Source organism: Rhinoderma darwinii, chromosome 5, assembly GCF_050947455.1.
Source record: "Rhinoderma darwinii isolate aRhiDar2 chromosome 5, aRhiDar2.hap1, whole genome shotgun sequence".
In the NCBI taxonomy this organism is placed as follows: Eukaryota; Metazoa; Chordata; class Amphibia; order Anura; family Rhinodermatidae; genus Rhinoderma; species Rhinoderma darwinii.
The window spans coordinates 278,851,837-278,867,582 of NC_134691.1; the positions used below are offsets into that span (position 1 = coordinate 278,851,837).

General features: G+C 43.7%; 1 protein-coding gene across 2 annotated transcripts in view; it reads left to right on the top strand.

Annotated features, from left to right (window-relative positions):
• TOP2B (DNA topoisomerase II beta) overlaps positions 1-15,746 on the top strand; it is a 94,354-nt gene that overhangs the window by 39,224 nt on the left and 39,384 nt on the right. For both annotated transcript variants that reach the window (XM_075827188.1, XM_075827186.1), the window contains exons 7-12: positions 1-92; positions 794-967; positions 1,334-1,435; positions 5,378-5,515; positions 7,311-7,449; positions 15,266-15,423. The exon at positions 1-92 is cut by the window's left edge and continues 121 nt beyond it. In XM_075827188.1, coding sequence (XP_075683303.1) covers positions 1-92; positions 794-967; positions 1,334-1,435; positions 5,378-5,515; positions 7,311-7,449; positions 15,266-15,423 — 803 coding nt within the window. The remainder of the gene's footprint in view (positions 93-793; positions 968-1,333; positions 1,436-5,377; positions 5,516-7,310; positions 7,450-15,265; positions 15,424-15,746) is intronic.

The window sequence follows — 15,746 nt, forward strand, 5'->3', positions numbered from 1 at the left end:
AGGATACTGTGGCTCTCTTAACAAGAAGGGCTTATGATGTTGCCGGCTCCTGCAAAGGTGTTCGAGTCATGCTGAATGGGAAAAAAATTCCTGTAAGTTGGATAAAATGACTTCCGATAGTAAACCTATTAAGCTAGGTATTACAAAGAAAAGGCATTTGCCAACCAGCTCCAAGGGTAGCGAGATTACATAGGTGCACAGATGCAGGAGAGTGGGCTTCCAAGTAATAAAGTCAAGTAAAAAATACATAGCATGTGTGTAAAGGTAAGGCCTAGTTCACACGGAGTTCTTTGGCAGGCAGAAAAATCTGCCTTTAGAATTCCTTCAAATCTGATGGATTCAACGTTTCTTGGGCGCCGCAAAAAAAAGCTCAAAACCAGCGCCGTGGATCTTTTCTGCCTCCCATTGATTTCAATGGGAGGTCAGAGGTGGAAACCGCTTGAAGAAAAAAAAGAGCATGCCGCTTTTTCTTTTTTTTTTTTTTTTTTTTTTTTTATCCCACCAAAATCCATCCGGGAGAAAAGCCTCATCTGCCTCCCATTCAAATCAATAGGTGGAGGTTTAGTCCGTTTTTGGGTCTGATTCCGATGCGATTTCCACGTCAAAATCGGTGCCAAAAAACTTTGTGTGAACTGACCTTTAGCGTAAGCTATATCTTTTTGTCCATCTGTCTGCAAGCATGTTTTGCAATAAAGCAGATTTTTTTTTATCACATGGAGTTGCTGGATGAATCTTTTTCTTGGATATATTAAGCCAAATTCTGCTGCCCATTAATTCTCACTCACTTTTATAGGTAAATGGTTTCCGCAGTTACGTAGATCTTTACGTAAAGGAGAAATTGGATGAGACAGGCGTTGCACTAAAAGTAATCCATGAAGTTGCGAACGAGCGGTGGGATGTATGTCTCACATTGAGTGAAAAAGGCTTTCAACAGATCAGTTTTGTAAATAGCATAGCTACCACAAAGGTAAGGACGTGGACTGGTACACTGGGTTGTTTTACACATAAATATATATCATTACAATAGTCTAAAACCCATTATGTATGTATGTGTTTTGCAGCCTTTTGCTTCCACTGGAGATAGGCAATACCAGATTGCTTTGGTGCCAGTTTTTCATAGTTAATTGCTGGAAATCTTTTGGCACATTACCTGGCAATTCTGTATATATGGCTTTTGAGCATTTGTCATCTTTTGCGTATTATTAGGAATTCTCCTTCCTGTGATCTAAAATCATAATTTTTTTATTCATGTTTAATTAAAATTAATTTATTTAACTAGCGCAATTACTGAATGATTGAAAACGTTACTCTTTTTTTTTTCCCCCTGTCACAGGGTGGTAGACATGTAGATTATGTAGTGGATCAGATAGTATCTAAACTTATTGAAGTTGTGAAGAAAAAGAACAAAGCTGGGGTTTCTGTGAAGCCGTTCCAGGTACTGTGCCATTCTGTTTAAGTTTTTGCTTTTGCTTTTGTTTTTGTTTTGATGCTCTATTTGCTGTAATTTAACCCCTATCCGCACGAGGACGTAACTGTCCGTCGTTGCGGGAGGTTACTTCCCGCACGAGGACGTACAGTTACTGAGTTTTTCCCGGTGTGCGACAAGGTGTGCATTGGGAACTTGGAAATCAGTTGTCCCCGACAGCTGACACTCCAGTGTTGCCGATCAGCGGCTCATCGCCGCTGATTTCGGCCATTAACCTGTTACATGCGGTGCTCGATTGCGATCTCCGCATTTAGCGGGTTTGTAGCGCATCAGCAGCCCCCATGCAATCGTGGGGGCTTCTGATGCTTGTGATGGCACCCGGGGGCCAGACAACGGCCCCCGGGTCTGCCATGTATGTCAGCCTATGTTGATCAGCCTCTGCTGATCCTCTTAGACCAACTGTCAGAGTGACTGTGACGTCACACTGACAGTTGGAATACGTTACACTACCTAGGTAGTGTAATGTATTCTAGCAGCGATCAAAGCTGCAGGTCAAAAAGATAAAGTGTAAAAAGTAAAAAAAAGTTAATAAAAATGTTTTATAAAAGTGTAAAAATAAAAATAAAAGCTTTTGTTTTCCTATAATAAGTCATTTATTATAGGGAAAAAATGAAAACGTTAAAAAAAAGTACACATATTTGGTATCGCCGTGTTCGTAACGACCTAAACTATGAAACTATAATGTTAATTTTTCCGCACGGTGAACGCCGCAAACAAAATAAACGGAAAACTGTCAGCATCGCTATTTTTTTGTCACCACCCCTCCCAAGATATAGAATAAAAAGTGATCAAAAAGTCACATTTACAAAATGGTACCAATAAAAACTACAACCCGTCCCGCAAAAAAAACAAGACTTCCCACAGCTTTTTTGACGAAAAAATTAAAAAGCTACGGCTCAATAGCGTGTCTCAGAAAATAAATTATTTTATAGAAACGTAATTTTATTGTGCAAACGCTGCAAAACGTAAAAAAAAACTATGCACATATGGTATCGGCGTAATCGTACCGACCGGCAGAATAAATTAAAACATAATTTATTGCGCATGCTGAACGCTGTAATAAATAAAGAATTTAAAGCGCCAAAATCGCTGTTTTTTGGTCACCTTAGCTCTAAAAAAAGATCCTGGGGGGCCAAAATGCTCACTATACCCCTAGAAAAGTTCCTTGAGGGGTGTAGATTACAAAATAGGGTCACTTTTGGGGGGTTTCCACTGTTTTGGTCCCTCCGGGGCGTTGCAAACCCGACATGGCACTGAAAACCAATCCAGCAAAATCCAAAAGGCGCTCCTTCCCTCCTGAGCCCTGCTGTGGGTCCAAACATCAGTTTACGACCACATATGGGGTATTGCCGTAATCGGGAGAAATTGCTTTACAAATGTTGAGCGGCTTTTTCTCCTTTTATTCCTTGTAAAAATGAAAAAATTATATGTTTCCACAGAAAAATAGGTGATTTTCATCTTCACAGACTAATTCCACTAAATTCTGCAAATAAACTGTGGGGTCAAAATGCTAACTATACCCCTATAAAAATGCCTTGAGGGGTGTAGTTTCCAAAATGGGGTCACTTTTTGGGGGTTTCGACTATTTAGGCACCACAAGACCTCCTCAAACCTGACACGGTGCCTAAAATATATATCTAAAAAAAAGGAGGCCCCAAAATCCACTGGGTGCTCCTTTGCTTCTGCGGCCTGTGTTTCAGTCCATTAGGACACTAGGGCCACATGTTGGATATTTCTAAAAACTGCAGAATCTGGGCAATAAATATTGAGTTGAGTTTCTCTGGTAAAACCTTCTGTGTTACAGATCTTTTTTTATTGCAAATGAATTTCGGCAAATAAAATGAAATTTGTCAATTTCCCCTCTACTTTGCCTTAAAGGAACAGTGTCATCGCAAATAATTTTTTTATATGTTAAAGATGTTAGTGCTGTAATAAAAACGTTTATATTCATTTGTGTGTTTGTGTTTTACTGTTTCTTATTTTTACACTTTTTCTTCCCTATGGGGGCTGCCATTTTTTGTTCCATTTCTGTGTGTGTCGATTAACGACACACACAGACATGGAATACGGCAGCCACAGTCCCATAGGGACTGCGAACGGCTCCCGTCCCATTGACTGCCGTGTACGGCGTCTGTGTGGGAACTGCGCATGCGCCGCTCCCACACAGTCCTATTCGAAATTGGCGCCGTCCGGCGCCATTTTCCTGTGGACCGGAAGTCGCGGCCGGACAGTAATATTACTACTTCCGGTCGCGGCTTCCGGACTTGTGCACATGGAACAGCGGCAGCAAACGGAGCGGACGGGCCGGAGGGAGCCGCGGCGGCAGGAGCAGGTAAGAGATTTCAATGTATGTTAGTGTTTGTGTGTGTTTACTACTGTATGTAAACCTACTACACTGTGGGTTACCTCAAAAAATGGCGACACACAGTGTAGGAGGTTAAACCTTTCAAACCCCTCGTTTATCCCGGCACTAGCCAGGATAAAGGAGGGGTGGATGCTGAGAGCTCACTAGAGCGAGGGCTTTTAACCCAATGTTGCAATGCTGCACATTGGGAACAGCCCCATCTAGTGGCCAAAAATGGGTAGTATTATAAATTAGAAATAATTTTATAATATTTCCTGGCTCGTGCCAAAAAAAAAAATAAAATTTGAACAATGTTTAATCACCCACACACTAAATGTTTAAATTTTAAAAAAAAAACATGTTTTTCTGGCAACACATTCCCTTTAATTCCTGTGAAACGCCTAAAGGGTTAAAATACTTTCTGAATGTGGTTTTGAATACCTTGAGGGGTGCAGTTTTCAAAATGGGGTGAGTTATGGGGACTTTCTAATATATAAGGCCCTCAAAGCCACTTCAGAACTGAACTGGTCCCTGAAAAAATAGCCTATTGAAATTTTATTGAAAATATGAGAAATTGCTGCTAAAGTTCTAAGCCTCGTAACGTCCTAGAAAAATAAAAGTACGTGAAAAAAAATTATGCAAACATAAAGTAGACATATGGGGGAGGTTAACTAGTAACTATTTTGTGTGGTATTACTATCTGTTTTACAAGCAAATACATTTAAATTTAGAAAAATGCTAATAAATATTGACTTAATCGACCAAATTTTTTCACTAACACAAAGTACAATATGTCACGAGAAAACAATCTCAGAATCGCTTGGATAGGTAAAAGCGTTCCGGAGTTATTACCACATAAAGTGACACATGTCAGATTTGAAAAATCATCTGTGTCCACAAGGCCAAAACAGGCTGTGTCCTAAAGAGGTTAAAGTGATTTTCCCCTAAGAACATTTATCACCTATCCACAGGATAGGTGATAAATGAATTATCGCTGGGGGTCCCACCACTGGGACCCCCATGATCACTAGAACGGGGTCGGGAGCCCCATTTCTCCTCACTGCAGTAAGGGGGATTTTGAGTGGAGCGGCGGGTTGGCACATGTATCCTGCTGCTCCATTCAATGTCAATGGGGCTAATGGAAACAGCTGAACAATGCAACCGCCGCACTATTCAAAATCCTCCTCACTGTAGTTGTGCAGTGAGGAGGATCAGGGGATTGAGGTCCCCGTTCTAGTGATTGGTCGGGCCCCCTAAGATAATAAATGTATCACCTATCCTGTGGTTAGGTGATAAATGTTCTTAGTGGGACAACCCCTTTAAGAAACAATAATGAATGCTTCTAACTTAATGAAACTAAAGGTCAGCAATAATGAAAATGAAGTTTTTCTAATATACTAATTTAGGGGGCCGCTGCTCCATTCCTTTAGTATGGAGCACGGTTCTCTGGAGTCTTCATTGCCACATTGCATTTAACGGAGTTTTATGTGCAAATGCTAGAATCAACTCAATGCTTGACAAACCTCTAATGTGTTTTTGTTTTTCAGGTGAAGAATCATGTATGGGTCTTTGTCAATTGTTTAATTGAGAACCCCACCTTTGACTCTCAGACAAAGGAGAACATGACCCTCCAGGCAAAGAGTTTTGGCTCAAAGTGCCACCTTTCTGAAAAGTTTGCTAAAGCAGTAAGTTTGTGGTCTAAACCTCTATTGTCTTGCTCAGGACTTTTTGTGATCTTTTCTTCCAAATGTTAAAGCGGATCTCCAGGGTGCCATCTTATTAACACACATTTGCCTCAGAATGTTTGTGACATCGTTATTTCTCATTTGTGGTTTTATTACTTGGACGATTTGTAATAATTCTGTCTTTGCTGCAATAGAGATCCGCTCTCCATACACTGACATTACTGGTAAGATTTGTGGTGAAATTAAGTTAATACATGGGAGCTAATCTGAACAACCAGAGCTTCAATGTAAAGCATACAGTAAAAGCAGAGCAACACCCTAAGACAGACGAGGCAGAATATGGATTTCGGACTCCCTAAGACCTCATTAGACCATACAGCTAGGCTGGCGTTACTGGCCATGTATCACAATTGAGCTGAGCTGAAAAGCAGCCAACATGGGGAAAAAAAATAAACAATCTGTAAACCTCACCCATTGTAAATATTAATATTAACCATCTGCTTTAACCCATTCCTGACATCTGTCGTTTATGTAAAGAGCTATTGGGATGGAGCCGGTGCCATCACCAGCAGGTGTCCTCTATACACCAGCGTACCGTCTGCTTTAACGGCTAGAATCTGCGCTAGCTCTGATCCCGGCCTTTAACACATACGATTTCTGACAGGAATAATACACTGCAATGCATGAGTATTGTGTATTATACCAGCAGCCTTCAAACCGCTCCGGAAATATGAAAAAGCTTTGCAAATTGCGATGTGACGTTCAGAAACCTTCCAGCAAAACTTATGCTCCAAATTGTGCTCCTTCCCTTCTGAGTCCTGCAGTGTGCCATAACAGCAGTTTACGACCACATTTGGCATTTTTGGGGGAGTTTCTTCGATTTTGGCACCTCGAGCTCTGTAAACCTATAATAGTTTCTGGAAAACATCCTAATAAAAAGGAGGCCAAAAAATCCACAAGGTCATTTCTGAGGCCTGGGTTTGAGTCCAGTTACACACTGGGGCCACATATGGGATATTTAAAAAGAACTGCAGAATCTGGGTAATAAATATTGAGTTGCATTTATTAAAATTCAATATCTGCCCAAAAAAATTAACTTTTACATTTCACCTCCGCTTTGCTTTTAATTCCTGTGAAACTTCTAAAGGGTTAAGAAACTTTCTAAATGCAGTATTGTACACTTTGCAGGGTGCAGTTTTTTAAATGGGGTGATTTATGGGGATTTCTAATATATAGGCCCTTCAAAGCCACTTCGAAACTGAATTGGTGCCTACTGTAATAACAGGTTTTTGAAGTTTCTTGAAAATGTGAAAAGTTTCTGCTGAATTTCTAAGCCTTCTAATGTCCTAAAAAAAATAAATAAAAGGACCGTTCAAATACGATGCCAACATAAAGTAGACATGTGGTAATTGTTAATTATTAACTATTCCGTGTGGTATGACTACCTGTCTTTATAAGCATGGAAATTTACATTTTGAATTTTTTTTTTTTTTTGTCTTCCCCAAATTTACAAGAGATGTGGGTGTTTTTGTGTGGTGTTTTTTACAACCAAAATTTACCACTAAAATAAGTAACACAAAAAGTCTTGAAATCAATTGGATGAGTTAAAGTCTTAAACAGTTATTCTCATAAGTCGTATTTGAGAAATGGGACTGTCAGGCCAAAACTGTATGTGGTTACGATCTTGATTTTATTTATTTGTTTTTCAAAACGTCAACAAAATTGTAATATTGTATTACGGTTTTTGATACATTTATTTTTTATTCTTTTTTTTTTTTCTTTTGTAATTGCTTAGGCTTCAAATTGTGGCATAGTGGAAAGCATTTTAAATTGGGTCAAATTTAAGGCACAAATACAGCTAAATAAGAAGTGTTCTTCTGTGAAGCACAGCAAAATTAAAGGCATTCCCAAACTGGATGATGCAAACGATGCTGGTAAGTCTTGTATGAATCCATAGTAAAGGATTGGGACTCCTGTACAGATGCTCATTTTCACAACTTTAATAAGCATCTCCATGCACTCAACAAACACGTCTAAATAAAGCATATTGAGCATTTTGTTTTTAAATCTCCCCTTATTGCCTTTTTATGGTTACATAGGCCTGCAGGCACTATATTTAAACTACTCGTGACATGGGCGAATAGGGATACTATAACTGGTGGAAGGGAGGTGATAACCGCATTGAGCAAAATTCATGCTCAAAACATTGGTAGTAACTGCAGTGCCACACGACCCTGCAGTTTTAATGTTGTATTAAGCTATTCTTAGCTAGCTGACTGACAATGACTGCTTTTGGAGAACAGCTATGTCGTCTGACCTCCCCATGTTATTTCATACGCATTAGATCGTTGGCAGAAATTGTCGGGTTTGGACGACTATGATCTAAAGTGTATGGTAAGCTTCACTCTTGTGCACAGAATGACTATCCTAACACCTACTTTCTTGTTAATATCCTTGGGGGACGCCGTGCCATGGGTATTTTCCCTGCAACTAGGAAGCTGTTCCTAGGTAGAGAAAAAAGGTCAGCTCCTTCTAGGCAGGCTGTATCCCTCCTTACACACAGCGGTTTTTGAAAAGCGTTGCTGTTTTTGTGTCAATTTTGCTTGATCCACAAAAATGCTGTGGTGGTTTTGCAAACTCTTTTGTGTTTAAAACACCCTAACACAGGGTATTTGACAGTTCTGAGTCACCATGCTAGTCATACTTCCCCTGCAAGGATAACAGGCAGGTCCTTTCACTCAGTGCAAGGTTTACCGAAGAGATGACTTTGTGTGCATCGGAAGTTGTGTAAAGTTGAGTATGTAAAGTCCTGTTTTCTTCCTCTTTTCGTTCTCTCTATCCAGGGCATTTTTTTCTGTGGGGACTCAAGTCCCTTCCCTTCTAGACTCCCTAAAACAGTGTGCAGTCATTGCCTTTCTGCTCCGGCACCCATCTTTCTCTTTTCTCTCCCCACTTCTTCTGCTTGAGATGCTTCTCCCTCGCTCACCATGAAGTGGCCACCAACATGTACTTGGCCCAACCATGGTACTTTTGTCTAGCTTCCTCCAAAACTTCTGCGACCCTGTCTTCCCTGGCCTGGGGATTGTTTCCTGCAAAGGCAGGCACGTGTTTTGGGCTACTCCTCCCCGCAGTCATTATTACTAGCGGTTGACATTTTTGTCCACTTACAATTACCATATTGCTTGACGCGCTGTCAAGCAATATGGGAATTGTAAGTACAGGCCTTGCCACTAGGAGACTGACACTAGGTAGGAAAAAGAGTGTTTGCTGTGCCCAGGTAGGCCATAACCTTCCCACCGACACTGAGCTAATCTGTTTTAGCCTAGTGTCCATAGGAGGCACACACAACTTGCTTCTCAGGGCTGCTGCACATTTTATTTTGGTTTTCTTTATTTCTCTCCCTCTAGGTTTAGGGAGGATTGTCAGTCTTGTCAACAGTTTAGTCAACTCCCTGAGGGTGTTAGCAAACTAGGCAGTATCCTGCATTGTGCTTCCTCCATGCTTGTCAGCTAGCACTTGTTTCTTCTTCCGCAGATGGCATGCCGGTAACCCTACTATATGTAAGTGGTTGCCCAAAGACGCCGGACAGTGAGTATTGGCCTATGCGGCATCCCTATCAGTTGTGGCCAGCAGTCCAGATCCCTGCTGATCTTAAAGGGTTCATAGCCTCCCTACTCTAGCCCTTGCTATTTGACAGTTTCTCCCCCCCCCCCCCCCCCCCCAGGGAGGCTTTTACAATCTGAGGGAGGCTCTCCTGATCATCCCTGGGAGTATTAACACTTTTGCTCAGTGCATTGTGGAGCAATCGGGCGCGCCGCTGCTGCTGTTACTTTAGTAACCAACTTCTCGGAAGACTAGGCTGAAATGTTCTCTGCGGTTTCCCCACCCACTCTGGTCATGCAATTCTTTTGACCATATCAGGCGCTTGTCTGCTGTTCCCTTCTGCTGAGGGTGTGGATCTTGGTTTATCCTCTGCACACGCTGTCCCCTGGGCAGTCTCTCTCTTCAGTGCTGGCTTTAGCACAATCGCTGTGGTCAGCGTCATCCTCTTCATACTTGCTCCAGCTTCTCTGCTCCCAGGATACTCCGTATCGCTCCAGACTCGGTCGGGACATCACCCAGGGTTCGGTAGGTCAGCTCTTTTGGCTGTGTTTTTTGTTTTTCTGGAGGAAATCTTTCTTCCTCAGGAGGCTGTCTCTGACACTAGCCTAATATGTGTAGAAGTTACTCTCCCAGCATGCCTTCCTCCTGGAAAAATTCCAGACAACAGGCCCTCGTGGCTTTTGTGACAATAATTGTAGTCGCTGTAATACAAAATTCACATGCGGCCAGCCTAATCTCCTATGCTCTCAGTTCCTGCAACCCAGAGCGCCCCAGATCCTGCAGCCTTGCAGGTCGTACCCCCCTCCCACCCTGATTGGGCATCACCCATGCCTTAAGGGAAGCTTTCTAGACTTTCCCAGAAAATGGCTCAGTTTCTGGAACGCCTGCCTTCCCAGATCAATGCTTCCCTGTTGTCTCACTCTGTGCTAATCATGTCCTGCAAGAGACCTAGGGGCTCAAGGGACAGATCGTGTTTCTCTTCTGGGTCTTTACTAGCATTCCCTGTTAGGACTAGTGCTGGTGAAGCTGACTCTCTGCAGGATCAGTCGGTCTCCCCTAGGGAATCCTCTGACTTTGAACAAGACACTAAAATGGAAGCTGCTAATCAGGAATTGATCCATGCTGTCAGGAATACCTTTCATGTTAAGGATGACCCCCTTTCCCCATCTCAGTCGCCAGGCTCTAGTTTTCCGAAACCACAGCGAGTATGAGGATCTCCTCTCCAAAGAATGGAAGCACCCTCGAGAGGTGCTTGCTCGTCTCCAAGAAGACTTATATATTTTCTTTTCAGGAGGACTTGGTTTACAAGTGTACTGTCCATTCCTTGGTAGAGCCAAATGTGTTCAGGCTCTAAAAGAGCACCAATCTCACTGTAAGATATGGCATCTCTGAGTGACTCCCTTGACAAAAGATTCGATTAAGTAGCAAAATCTTCCTTTGTGTCATCAGGTTCTGCCCTGTGCCCAGCGCTCACCACATTGTGGGTCAGTAAAGCTTGCTCAATTTTGGCTTAAACGGCTTCATCAGGGCATCTCTGAGGAATCCCTGTAGAAAGACCTGACTGAACTGGCCCCTCAGCTTATCCATGCCTCAAAGTTACTGTGCGAGCCCTCCTTGCAATCCACCCGCTAGAGCAGTGATTAATTCGGTGGCGATATGTCGGTTTGGCTAATATCCTGGGCGGCAGATCCTGCTTTTAAAATTGCTCTTAATGGTTCCTTCTTTATTGGGGCCCGACTTTTCAGTAAATGTTTGGACAAGCTTATCTCTGAGGCCACTGGTGGCAAAAGTGCCATCCTGTCCAAGAACTGTCCTCGATGCCAGCGGCCTTCCCAACTTCCCCAGAGGTCTTGCTCCTTTTTCAACATCCACTCTCTGAGGTCGGAAAGGAGAACCAACCATCCCACGGGATCAGGTCGTTCCTCCTTCAATATTAGGCCCACCTGGCAGGGTGGCCAACCCAGGGCCCAGAAGATCTCCTGCCAAGAAATCCTCCACCTGAAGGTGCCTCCCCACTTGAGCCTTCTCTTTGGGTGGGGGACGTCTTCTTTCCTTCCAGGACCTGTGGCTGGTCACGTGGACAATGCCTGGGTTCAAGAGGGTGTCTCTCTCAGCATACAAAATTAAAGTTCCTAAACCTTCCCCAAGTTGGTTCTTTCCCTCCACTTCACCTCGAGCCCCAGAGCACGTCTTCTTCTTTCAAGGCTATTCGCTCTCTTCTTTATCAAAAGGTAATCATCCCCTTTTCCCCTACGGGAACGTTTCTAAGGCTACTACTCCAATCTCTTTACGGTTCCTGTAGGACTGCTTGGCCAGGCCCATTCCGGACCTGAAGAGGTTAAATTGCTTGGTATGCATTCAACGGTTTGGGATTGAGTCCCTCCAGTCTGTGGGGCCTCATTGGAATAAGGTGAGTACACTTCCTCCCTCGACATCTGGGATGCTTAGCTCCACATTCCTATGGCAAGAGCTCACCAGCGTTTCCTCCGCTTCGCTGTTGGTTCTCAAAAATTTCCAGTTTGTCGCCCTCCTATTTATGCTCACCAAGGTTTTGGCATCTCTCATGGCACTTCTCTGCACCAGGGGAGTCACCGTTATCCCCTGTCTGGATGACCTCTTGTTTCAGGATTGCCATGGACGCCTTGAAGAGTTTCAGTTGGCTAATCAACAAGAAGACTTCTCTAGCGCTAGCTCAGCGCATGGAGTTCCTGCGCATTATTTTCTACACCAGGTCAGCCAGAGATCCTAGTGGACAAGATCAGTGTCGTCATCTTTTGCCAGGGAGAATCCAGTTCCTATTAACTTCTGCATATGGGTGCTGGGCAATATGGTGTCAGCCTTCGAGGCCATTACTTATGCTCAATTTCACACAAAGTCTCTCCAAAGGATAATTTCCGTATGCTGGAAGAAACCCCAGGATTCACTGAGCAAGCCAATTTCTCCTACCACTACGGGTTCGCCAGGAGTTGCTATGGTGGGAGACCTCTCCAGTTGCCCCTTCCTGCCTCTCCAGTGGCTGGTAATCTCGATGGCTGCCAGCCTCTCGGGCTGAAAGACGGTATTCCGCCTCCTCAGGGCTCAGATCACATGGTCCAGGGACAAAGCAGTGCTGCAGATCAACCTTCTGGGATTGAGGGCCATATTCCTGGCGCTTTGTCATTGGACACCAGGGTCATCCGGTCCAAGTTCAGGCAGACAACTGAACTGCAGTCGCCTATCTATACCATCAGAGCGGCACCAGGAGACAGGGCGGCCATGTGGATGTCCTCTGGGTCTCCACTGGGTGGAAAGTCCTATTCCAGCTCTGTCATCAGTCCACATTCTGGGGGGTGGACTACTGGGCCGCCGACTTCCTCAATCGGGAGAAGCTAGATCTGGGGGATGTTGTCTCCTCAAACATTATCACCAAAATTAAGCAAAGGTGGGGCACCCCAGACGTCGATCTCTTAGTTTCTCGACTGAACAATGAGGTGCCGGCCTACGTGACCAGGGCTCGAGATTCCAGGGCTTTTGCAGTCGATTCTTTAGTCACTCCTTGGGATGGGTTCCACCTGTATTACCTCCTCTAATGCTTCTGCCCAGGACTCTCAAGCGGATCAAGGCGGAGGGCATTTAATCCATCTTGGTGACCCAGAACTGGCCTTGCAAGGCCTAGTACGTTGACCTAGTCAATCTGCTGTCAGACACCCCTTGGTGCCTTTCGCTTCAGGACGTCTTTTCCCAAGCTCTGCTATTCCACCCCACTTTACCTAAGCTTTGTTTAATGGGGTGGCTGTTGAAGATCTGAGTTTCTGTGGTCTTTCCAAACCTGTCATTCAGATGACGATGATGAAGGCCAGAAAACCTTAGTGTTTCAAACCTGGTGTTTCAGATATGATATTTCCCTTGGTGTGGGCAATGTAATTTCCATCCTTTGGTGACCTCCACGCCTAGGATACGGTCTTTCTTACAGTCTGGGCCTGGCTTCCGGGGAGGGCTAGGTTTCTGCTCTCATTCCTCTTACAGCATATGCTAGTCTTCCATTCTTAGTTGAACTTCTGACGGGGGTAGCACATGCCTTCCCTCCTCTGCATTCCTCAGAGCCCTGGGATCTCAATCTGGTTCAAGGAGCCCCCCACGGTTTACCCTGTGAGCCACTGCGGGACATTTTCTTTCGTGGCAGGTTGCCTTTCCAGTGGCCATTACTTCCTTTAGGCGGGTTTCAAAAATAGCGGCTCTATCCTGTAGGTTTCCCTTCATGGTGATCCGCAAGTATAAGGTGGTGTTCCGACCCGTCTTTCCTTTCTCACTAAACTGGTTTCCGACTTCCACATCGGTGAAAACATTTATCCTTCCTTCCTTCTGTACCTATCCATTTCACCCATGGGAGCCGGCACTTCGTTGCCTTGATGTGGTTAGAGCTGTTCGCATCTACCTTGCAGAGACTTCCTTCAGACGCTCTGACTCTTTGTGATCCTCGAAGGGCTGCGCAAGAGCTCGGGGCTTCCAAGACTGCCATTGCTCGTTAGATTAGGTCTGTGATTCTGGAATCCTATCGGTACAAGGGCAACACCCCCCCCCCCTCTTTTTGGGTTAAAGCCCATGGTGCATCTTAAGTGGTACGACACCAAGATTAATTCTCTCAGGTTTGCAAGGGTGCTACCTAGGCTTCGGTGCATACCTTCACAAAGTTCTACCAAATTCATACTCTGGCTTCCTCTGGTGCATTAGGTAGGTCACACGGTAGTTTTCTTCTCTCCCCACTCTCTGGGACTGCTTTAGGACATCTCATGGTGCTGTGTCCCCCAATGATAACGAGAAAATAGTTTTTTTTTTTGTACTCAAATTAAAATCCCTTTGTAGTTGTGTACATTGGGGGACACAGATCCCACCCTCTTGTTCCTTGTCCTGGGCCAAGACTTTGAATATTATTGTTTTGTTCTCCCGGGACTCTGGATGTGCTGTTATGTTTTCTTCTCCTACTGCTTTTTGGACAAACTAATTAGCTCTGTGTTTGTGGGAAAGGTATGGTCCTGTATAGGCAGCGCCAACACATTTTTCTACCTAGTGTCATCCTCCTAGAGGTAAGGTCCTCTACCCATCGTTCGGTTTCTTTCAATGAATTCAACTAGAATGGGATTTTATGGGGAATAATTAAATTTTATGCATTTTAGAAAAGTGTTCTTGGTTAGTGTTGCTGGAAGTGTTATTCATAGGAAATGTATTCTCCGTTGTGTTAGTATTCCGTTCCCCAGGATTCCTTTTACAGAGGCTCATGTGCATTAATATGTGTGCCAGCTTAGTTGCCTGTTGATTATCTTCATACAGGTGGATTAGTTCCTTTCAAGACATACTCACTCTATTCTTTCTATTTAGGAAAACATGCACTCCTTGCACTGACTTCTGGTGGTGGGCTTGTTCTTATACACAACTGTCAATCTAGCCTGGCTGGATAGAGCACAGCCTGAGCCTCAGACAAATTTTAGAATCTGAATAGATAATACTGCTGAGATGCAGACTATAATCCATGTCTCTCTACTAATAGTTTAAAGCTAAAAATCATCCAACACTTGAGGAAGTGTAACCATACTTAGTGACACGCTTAAAGGGGTTGTCGAGATAGAATGACTGTGTTAATGCTTGTAATTTATAAATGTAAATACATTTGTAATATACTTACATTTTCCAAGTGGCCCCGTTTCCAGATCCTGTGGTGTGGGGTACTTGACGGGTGACGTCACTCTCTGGCCGCTTTGTTGATCTTCAATTATTTTCCGGGTATACGTCATGTCACTTGTAACTTGCTGTGTATGGGCTGTTCTGCTGTACAGGCCGTAACGCGCATATGCGGTCCCTGTTGTTCTCGAGATAACAGCAGGGACCGCGCATGCTCGTTACAACAGAACAGCCCATACACAGCACTTCACAAGTGAAGTGTCGTATACCCGGAAAAGAATTGAAGATCAACACAGCGGCCAGAGTGTGACGTCACCCGTCAAGTACCCCACGACAGGATCTGGAAACGGAGCCACTTGGAAAATGTAAGTATATTACAAATGTATTTACATTTATAAATTGCAAGCATTAACACAGTCCTTTTTGTCTCGGACGACCCCTTAAATAAAACTAAAAAGGAACATTTAATTTAATTTCTTAATGCTTTTTTAGGTGGTAAACATTCCTTGGACTGTACTCTGATTCTGACTGAAGGTGACTCTGCCAAAACTCTGGCTGTGTCTGGATTAGGAGTCATTGGCCGTGACCGTTATGGTGTGTTCCCTCTCAGAGGAAAAATCCTCAATGTGCGAGAAGCTTCTCACAAACAGGTGAGTGCATGCTATATACCAGTTCTGCACTTCAGTGCTTGGATACTTTTGTTTTCATGTACTTGTGGATAAACCAGCTTGCTATTATAGTTTTAGCATCTTTAGAAGGGCAAGAGGTCAGTGATTTTTTTTTTTTTGTATTTCCAGTATGGAGAGGCTATGAATAAAGTATTAGGGAGCTTCTTAAACAATTACATAATACGGTAAAATTCCTTTAGTCCAGCATTGACCGGACCTAATAAGTGCTGGATTTTCAGATGTAGTGGATTAGTGGACTGTTGTAAAATAACTAAAGAGCCTAATGGTAGAGAACCTACAGGAAG